At 41.5% G+C, this 9,437-nt stretch overlaps 1 protein-coding gene across 1 annotated transcript in view; it reads left to right on the top strand.

The window, feature by feature from the left end:
• Window positions 1-59: 59 nt before the first annotated feature.
• The window catches only part of LOC110492730 (kinesin heavy chain), a 32,070-nt gene continuing 22,692 nt past the window's right edge, over window positions 60-9,437 (top strand). Inside the window, exons 1-9 of the mRNA XM_036982335.1 lie at window positions 60-543; window positions 4,782-4,869; window positions 5,101-5,174; window positions 5,758-5,862; window positions 6,328-6,376; window positions 6,746-6,801; window positions 7,213-7,300; window positions 8,490-8,614; window positions 9,017-9,121. Of these exons, the coding sequence (XP_036838230.1) occupies window positions 415-543; window positions 4,782-4,869; window positions 5,101-5,174; window positions 5,758-5,862; window positions 6,328-6,376; window positions 6,746-6,801; window positions 7,213-7,300; window positions 8,490-8,614; window positions 9,017-9,121 (819 nt within the window). The 5' untranslated portion in view covers window positions 60-414. The remainder of the gene's footprint in view (window positions 544-4,781; window positions 4,870-5,100; window positions 5,175-5,757; window positions 5,863-6,327; window positions 6,377-6,745; window positions 6,802-7,212; window positions 7,301-8,489; window positions 8,615-9,016; window positions 9,122-9,437) is intronic.

The following is a 9,437-nucleotide window of genomic DNA, read 5'->3' as shown; positions in this document are numbered from 1 at the left end:
GCTGGGCTCCAGCCCAGAGGGAGAGGGGGAGGAGGAAGGGGAGTGGTACTGATGCTGATGCAGTGTGGAAGAGAAGAGCGCAGAGCAACGTGCAGTACGATGCGGGGGTTTCTCAACTCCGCGGCACTCGTCTCTTCTGAAGGATAGGCTTTACCTATCCCTTTGTAAATTATATTTTTGTAGGATTTTTATAATTTTTTCTTCCAACACTGTCTCCGGACCAATATTTTGCGTTCTGATCGGAATGGACGACTGCAGTTGATTTCTCTGTCTCAACTAAATGCCCGTGGCGTAGCGAAATAGAGGCACTTTGAGTGAAGGACGCGTTGGTTTACTTACAATCATTCAACAGATAAAAACCATCCGCGGATCAAAGTTGATCTGGATATCTGCTTGCCTGGATAGAACGCAACCATGGCGGATGCTGCAGCCGAATACGGCGTGAAAGTAATGTGCCGATTCAGGCCACTAAATGAATCCGAAATAACAAGAGGAGACAAATACATCCCCAAATTCAAAGAAGACGACACCGTGATTATAACTGTAAGTGCTGCATCTAATAGTTCATGTATCTGCTGAATATAACGTTGCTTGTGTAGGTCTATTGTTGCCACAACTAGACGACTCAAACACTAGCAAAACGCGCAGAGGCAATGTGCAATGCAGTGAGCATTTTCAATAGAGAGCGCCCAATGTATTGACAATCTTTACACGCAGCACATTGGATTGTAGCCTATGGATTTTTGTTTAAAAAAAAATGTTTGTGGCAACTTCCACAAACATTCCAAAAAATGTTTGTGACCCCCTGCAGAGGATTTGTTGGTAGCCTACATGTTTTGATTGTGTTGCGCTGTAGCTATCTCCAGCGGCAGCTGATGGCCTGAGAGATGGAGAATTGGGAATTGTTGTCAGACAGGGCCTGGGCCATTGCCAGAGAGAGACAGGGACCCGAGGCTGTTGCCAGAGAGAGACAGGGACCCGCGACTGTTGCCAAAGAGACAGATTGTGCTTTGACACTGCTGTTATGCGGTATTCACTCTGCTGAGGTGGCAGATTCCAGGTGGCTAACATACTGTCCTTCTCTGTCACCTGTGGTGAATGGAAGCACTCATAATAGGGAGATAAACACCATATAAGGCATTTCCTCTCATTCTACTAACTACAAAGCACACGCAGCCTATACCTTTGAACGTTTTGATTGGATCTAATAGGATTTATTTAATGTTACCATTTTAAAAGTGGCAAGCCTGTTAAATTGATGTCAATGGATTACAGTACAGTAGTTGGATGACTGGCTTGGCTTAAATGATTCTTCAAGTTCAGGTTTTCAGCTAGTGACAAGGGGGTCATATACACTTCTCCAGCCTTACGCTGTGTGTGCCCATCACCTGCCTAATCAAGATACATTTGTATATATAGTGTATGTGGACATCCCTTTCAAATAATGGATTCAGCTATTTCAGCTGCACCTGTTGCTGACGGGTGTATAAAATCGAACACACAGCCGTGCAATCTCCATAGACAAAAATTGGCAGTAGTATGGCCTTACTGAAGAGCTCAGTGACTTTCAATGTGGCACCATCATAGGATGCCACCTTTCCGACAAGTCAGTTGGTCAAATTTATTCCCTAGTGGAGCTGCCCCGGTCAACTGTAAGTGCTTTTATTGTGAAGTGGAAACATCTATGAGCAACAGCAGCTCAGCCTCGAAGTGGTAGGCCACACAAGCCATCAGAACGGCAAGACAATGCCAGCAAGACAATGCCACCGTGCAAGGTCGATAGAGAAATGGTTTGTCGAGATGGTGTGGAAGAACTTGACTGGCTTGCACAGTGCCCTGACCTCAACCCCGTCAAACACCTTTGGGATGAATTGAAACGCTGACTGCGAGCCAGTCCTATTCACCCAACATCAGTACCCGACCTCACTAATGCTCTTGTGGCTGAATAAAAGCAAATCCCCGCCGCAATGTTCCAACATCTAGTGGAAAACCTTCCCAGAAGAGTGGAGAGGCTGTTAAAGCAGTAATGTTCCAACATCTAGTGGAAAACCTTCCCAGAAGAGTGGAGAGGCTGTTACAGCAGTAATGTTCCAACATCTAGTGGAAAGCCTTCCCAGAAGAGTGGAGAGGCTGTTACAGCAGTAATGTTCCAACATCTAGTGGAAAACCTTCCCAGAAGAGTGGAGAGGCTGTTACAGCAGTAATGTTCCAACATCTAGTGGAAAACCTTCCCAGAAGAGTGGAGAGGCTGTTAAAGCAGTAATGTTCCAACATCTAGTGGAAAACCTTCCCAGAAGAGTGGAGAGGCTGTTACAGCAGTAATGTTCCAACATCTAGTGGAAAGCCTTCCCAGAAGAGTGGAGAGGCTGTTACAGCAGTAATGTTCCAACATCTAGTGGAAAGCCTTCCCAGAAGCGTGGAGAGGCTGTTACAGCAGTAAAGGGTGGAACAATTCCATATTAATGCCCATAAATTTGGAATAAGATGCTCAACGAGCAAGTGTCGACAGATTCTTGCAAAACATCTAGATAAGAGCTAAAGGTCTTATTTTGCATGCTCACGGGCAGCATCTTATTAAAATGTTTTCTATACAGAAGGCCTACAGAGTTCTCATCACAATAGCTTGTCTGTCTGTAAACAGTATCTCGTCATTAAGCTCCTCCCCTTGCTCAACACCCGTTCAGTGTTCATGTATTATGCATAAGGTTGCCTGCCATCATAATGAAGCGTTGTGTCAGTGTGTGTGTGTGTTAAGGAAGTACACTGTATACCACATATTTACCTAATATAATATTAAATTGAGGCCTAATGCAGTTGTGTATTATGAAGGCCTATGAGATCTCACATCAATCACTTTAGTTCCAGAGAAAGAACAGAAGCCTCTGTTTAAAGCAGTAGGCCGGCTAGCTGTTACAGACATCAATGCATTCTCCTGCAGCCTGCAGATAGCTCAGCTGTTACAGACATCAATGCATTCTCCTGCAGCCTGCAGATAGCTCAGCTGTTACAGACATCAATGCATTCTCCTGCAGCCTGCAGATAGCTCAGCTGTTACAGACATCTCCTCATTCTCCTGCAGCCTGCAGATAGCTCAGCTGTTACAGACATCAATGCATTCTCCTGTAGTCTACAGACAGACAGCTCAGCTGGTACAGACATCTCCCCATTCTCCTGTAGTCTACAGACAGCTCAGCTGTTACAGACATCAATGCATTCTCCTGCAGCCTGCAGATAGCTCAGCTGTTACAGACATCAATGCATTCTCCTGTAGTCTACAGACAGATAGCTCAGCTGTTACAGACATCTCCCCATTCTCCTGTAGTCTACAGACAGATAGCTCAGCTGTTACAGACATCTCCCCATTCTCCTGCAGCCTGCAGATAGCTCAGCTGGTACAGACATCTCCCCATTCTCCTGTAGTCTACAGACAGATAGCTCAGCTGTTACAGACATCAATGCATTCTCCTGTAGTCTACAGATAGCTCAGCTGTTACAGACATCTCCCCATTCTCCTGTAGTCTACAGACAGACAGCTCAGCTGTTACAGACATCAATGCATTCTCCTGTAGTCTACAGATAGCTCAGCTGGTACAGACATCTCCTCATTCTCCTGTAGTCTACAGATAGCTCAGCTGTTACAGACATCTCCCCATTCTCCTGTAGTCTACAGACAGACAGCTCAGCTGGTACAGACATCAATGCATTCTCCTGTAGTCTACAGACAGATAGCTCAGCTGTTACAGACATCAATGCATTCTCCTGCAGCCTGCAGATAGCTCAGCTGTTACAGACATCTCCTCATTCTCCTGTAGTCTACAGACAGATAGCTCAGCTGGTACAGACATCTCCTCATTCTCCTGTAGTCTACAGACAGATAGCTCAGCTGGTACAGACATCTCCTCATTCTCCTGTAGTCTACAGACAGACAGCTCAGCTGGTACAGACATCTCCTCATTCTCCTGTAGTCTACAGACAGATAGCTCAGCTGGTACAGACATCTCCTCATTCTCCTGTAGTCTACAGACAGACAGCTCAGCTGGTACAGACATCTCCTCATTCTCCTGTAGTCTACAGACAGACAGCTCAGCTGCTGACAGGCTGGTTGTCTTGTGTTGTGTCCATCCCCATAGACCAGGCTGGATCGTGTTGATTAAACCTGCTGCTTGTAGCTCTATTGTAATTGTCTCACAAGCTCTGCTATTGATTATTAATTATCATTCACCAGCTCTGGTATTGATGATTGATTACCATTCACAAGCTCTGCTATTGATGATTGATTACCATTCACAAGCTTTGCTATTGATGATTGATTACCATTCACAAGCTCTGGTTTTGATGATTGATTACCATTCACAAGCTCTGGTTTTGATGATTGATTACCATTCACAAGCTCTGCTATTGAATATTTATTACCATTCACAAACTCTGGTTTTGATGATTGATTACCATTCACAAGCTCTGCTATTGAATATTTATTACCATTCACAAGCTCTGCTATTGATGATTGATTACCATTCACAAGCTTTGCTATTGATGATTGATTACCATTCACAAGCTCTGCTATTGATGATTGATTACCATTCACAAGCTCTGCTATTGATGATTGATTACCATTCACAAGCTCTGCTATTGAATATTTATTACCATTCACAAACTCCGCTATTGATTATTGATTACCATTAACATAGTGTTAGAGAGAATAAAGTATGAGGTGGTATTTACCCATTACCTCTTTCCCATAGAGCTCTGTAATCACTGTGCATTTTGTCTGTTCTGGACAGGGTAAACCGTATGTCTTTGACCGCGTCCTGCCTCCCAATACAGCCCAGGAGCAGGTCTACGATGCCTGTGCCAAACAGATTGTTAAAGGTAGGTTAACCCCAGACAGATTGTTGAAGGTAGGCTAACCCCAGACAGATTGTTGAAGGATGCTAACCCCAGCTGGTGAGTCCTTCCCCTTGTAGAATAAGTGTTAATATGACTGATCCACATTCCTTGTGTATGTGTGGTGTCCGGTGGGTTGGTAAAGAAACACCAGACAGCAAAAATACACATTTCTGGACAAATGAAGTTGAACTGTATTGTATTGTATTCACACAGACGTCCTTGGAGGATACAATGGAACCATCTTTGCCTATGGACAGACCTCCTCGGGGAAGACCCACACCATGGAGGTCAGCCTGATTCTCTGTAGTAATGGCACCTGCCTAAATGAACAGAGACAGGGAATATATGATCTAAAGGCAGCCTGTATGTTGTAGGTACAGTACGCCCTGAGAACACGGTACCAAGACGACTGAACGGATTATTCTCAGACAGTTCAGCAGAGAGCCTTCTGACATGATGTTTCACTGGAAGTCAGTCCAGCCTTTCTAAGAGCATACATTGCGTAATTTCATTACTCTCTGAGACTGAATTGATTTAGGGTGAGATTATGGTTCTGTAGTGTGGGTGATTTACAGAACTGGACCACCAACGCTATAGGTTGCGTTTATCCTCAAGCAGCTAATGGCTTTTTAAAGTGGCCATTGTTTCTTCATCCCTGAACAGCAAGGATCAGCTAAAGCCAGCAGTAGATAGAGAACAGCATATAGAACAGCTGCTTCTTGGGGGTATAGATGTCTATTACATAGAACCGCTGTAGATATTCAGTGTATATAGAACAGGTTGGCTATACGGGATGTTCCCCGGACCCCAGACTATTTAGTGATAATAATCAGTATTGAGTGTGATGTAATGTATTGTTCCTCATCGCAGGGCAAGCTCCACGACCCCCAGCTGATGGGCATCATCCCACGCATCTCTCACGACATCTTCGATCACATCTACTCCATGGACGAGAACCTCGAGTTCCACATCAAGGTATTCAATTGTTAAATTCAACTTTATTTATTCTCTCAAGGCCCAATAAGAAAGACAAAGTCATTCTACAAGTATCAAATCAATATCAACAAGATGTCTGGTCATCAAAATGTTTTTTTTTTTTAAAGTGAATAAATCCAGAGGTTAAACAGTGTGTCAGTCTCCATCCCTTCCAGTATTCTCATTTTGATACCTACACACCTGGAACAGATACTATTTTGTATCAAGGACCTTAAAGGAGCGCAGACGGCCTCCTACCATTTCTCTGGTCATCAAAATGTTTTTTTTTTAAGTGAATAAATCCAGAGGTTAAACAGTGTGTCAGTCTCCATCCCTTCCAGTATTCTCATTTTGATACCTATTTTTTGGGACCAAATTTTGGACCTTTAAGGAGCGCAGACGGCCTCCTACCATTTCTCTGGTCATCTAAATGTACCCTGTATTGATTCCTGTTTTCTTGTGCAGGTCTCGTATTTTGAGATCTACCTGGACAAGATCCGAGACTTACTAGATGGTAAGAAGAACTCGTGTTGGATGGACTTCAAAGAGAAGTCTTTTGAAGATGAACAGAGATCATTTTAGACAGGTCATAATGGGGTAGCCTAGTGGTTATTAAGAGCGTTGAGCCAGTAACCGAAAGGTCACTGGTTCAAATCCCAGAGGCGGCAAGGTGGAAAAATCTGGCGTTCTACTCTTGAACAAGGCAGAACAAGACAGCAACTGCTCTCCGGGTGCCGATGACATGGATGTGGATTAAGGCAGCCCCCCCCCCCCCCCCCCGCACCTCTCTGATTCAGACACATTTCAGTTGAATGCATTCAGTTGTACAACTGACTAGCTGTCCCCCTTTCCTTTCCTAATGACTCGTTTCCCTCTTTTCCAGTGTCGAAGACCAACCTGGCTGTGCATGAGGACAAGAACAGAGTTCCCTATGTCAAGGTGAGCAGGACAGATGGTTAGGTAACACATTCTGCAGGTGTATAATGCTTTATTTCTTGTCATAAGCATGTTTCAGCCTATATAATGTCTTATTATAAGGCTGCCCCCTGAGTGGCGCAGCGGTCTAAGGTACTGCATCGCAGTGCTAGAGGCGTCACTACAGGCGTCACTACAGACTCGGGTTTGATCCCGGGCTGTATCACAACCGGCCGTGGTCGGGAGTCCCATAGGGCGGTGCACAATTGGCCCAGCGTCGTCCGGGTTAGGGAAGGGTTTGGCCGGGTTAGGCTGTCATTTTAAATAATAATTTGTTCTTAACTGACTTGCCTAGTTAATTGTTAAAATAACAAAATGTTATAGAAATCATAAAAGGCACCAACCTGTTAAAGCTGTGATGTGATCCTGTCCCAGGGTTGTACAGAGCGCTTTGTGTCCAGTCCAGAGGAAGTCATGGATGTCATCGATGAGGGAAAGGCCAACCGGCACGTGGCTGTGACAAGTATGTTGTGTCTCTTCTATCAATCAATCACATTTATTTATGAAGCCCTTCTTAGATCAACAGTTGTCAACGTGTTTAACAGTATCCCGGCCTGCAAGCAGATGCACAGAGGCCAGGAAACTTTCCCTAGAAGGGTGTATCATTGCTACTATAATATATACTACTTCTATAATATATACTTCTTCAATAATATATACCTCTTCTGTAAGATATACTTCTTCTATAAGATATACTTCTTCTAAAATATATACTTATTCTATAAGATATACTTTTTCTATAATATATACTTCAATTAGACATACTTATTTGATAAGATATACTTCTATAATATATACTTCTTCTAAAATATATACTTCTTCTATAATATATACTTATTTTATAATATACACTTCTTCAATAAGATATACTTCTTCTTAGATATACTTATTCTATTAGATATACTTCTATAATATATACTTCTACTATAATATATACTTCTTCAATAAGATATACTTCTTCTTAGATATACTTCTTCTATTAGATATACTTCTATAATATATACTTCTACTATAATATATACTTCTTCAATAAGATATACTTCTTCTTAGATATACTTCTTCTATTAGATATACTTCTATAATATATACTTCTACTATAATATATACTTCTTCAATAATATATACTTCTTCAATAATATGTACCTCTTCTGTAAGATATACTTCTTCTATAATATATACTTCTTCTATAAGATATACTTCTTCTATAATATATACTTCTTCAATAATATGTACCTCTTCTGTAAGATATTATTTTTCTATAATATATACTTCAATTAGACATACTTATTTGATAAGATATACTTCTATAATATATACCTCTTCAATAATATATACCTCTTCTGTAAGATATACTTCTTCTATAAGATATACTTCTTCTATAATATATATTTATTCTATAAGATCTACTTTTTCTATAATATATACTTCAATTAGATATACTTCTTCTATAAGATATACTTCTTCTAAAATATATACTTCTTCTATGAGATATACTTTTTCTATAATATATACTTCAATTAGACATACTTATTTGATAAGATATACTTCTATAAGATATACTTCTTCTATAATATATACTTCTACTATAATATATACTTCTTCTATAATATATACTTCTTCTATAATAAATATGTATTTTGTCCTGTTCATAGACATGAATGAGCACAGTTCCAGAAGCCACAGCATCTTCCTGATCAACATCAAACAAGAGAATGTGGAAACAGAGAAGAAACTGTCAGGGAAGTTATACCTGGTGGATCTGGCTGGGAGTGAGAAGGTAAATCAGTATGATGGTAAAGGCAGACCCCAACAAACCACCATAACTTGTGTTAGAACTGTTTATAACTTGTCATAACTGTGTTATAACTCTAGGCTTGTCTGATGAAGAGGCCAATGAACCGCCATAACTTGTTAGAACTGCATAACTGTGCTATTATTGTGTTATAAGGTGTTATAACTCCCAGCTTGTCAGTCAGGTGTAAGATGCTGAAGCATCCTATGTCCTCTCCCACCTGCTGACTCATGAAGACAGACTCCCAACAAACAAATTGTGTTATGACTGTTATAACTGTTTTATAAGGTGTTATAACTCCAGACCTGTCAGTTAGAAGATGCTGCTGCATTGTGTGGCCTCTCTCCCCTGCTGACAGTCGTTTCTCTCTCTGTTTGTCTCTTTAAGGTCAGTAAGACAGGTGCTGAAGGAGCCGTGTTGGACGAAGCTAAAAATATCAATAAGTCCCTCTCTGCTCTGGGGAATGTCATCTCTGCTCTGGCTGAGGGGACAGTGAGTTCTCTCTATATATCTTACCCTTCTCTCTTTAATATAGGGACATCAGCAGGGATTACTGAATACTTTGCTTAAAAAAAATAAAAAATAAACCAAAATGTGCTTTTGCTGAAAAAAGTTGTGTGTCAGCAGTGAGGTCATGTTTTTCCTCTGATCTGGCCCTGATGGCTGACTGGTTATCTATGAGACTGACTGGTTATCTATGTGACTGACTGGTTATCTATGAGACTGACTGGTTATCTATGTGGCTGTCTGTTGAAAGGCCCTGATGGCTGACTGGTTATCTATGAGACTGACTGGTTATCTATGTGAC

This window comes from Oncorhynchus mykiss, chromosome 7 (assembly GCF_013265735.2).
Source record: "Oncorhynchus mykiss isolate Arlee chromosome 7, USDA_OmykA_1.1, whole genome shotgun sequence".
In the NCBI taxonomy this organism is placed as follows: domain Eukaryota; kingdom Metazoa; phylum Chordata; class Actinopteri; order Salmoniformes; family Salmonidae; genus Oncorhynchus; species Oncorhynchus mykiss.
The sequence above is the reverse complement of the archived record's forward strand: the minus strand, read 5'-3'. Positions and strand labels throughout refer to the sequence as shown.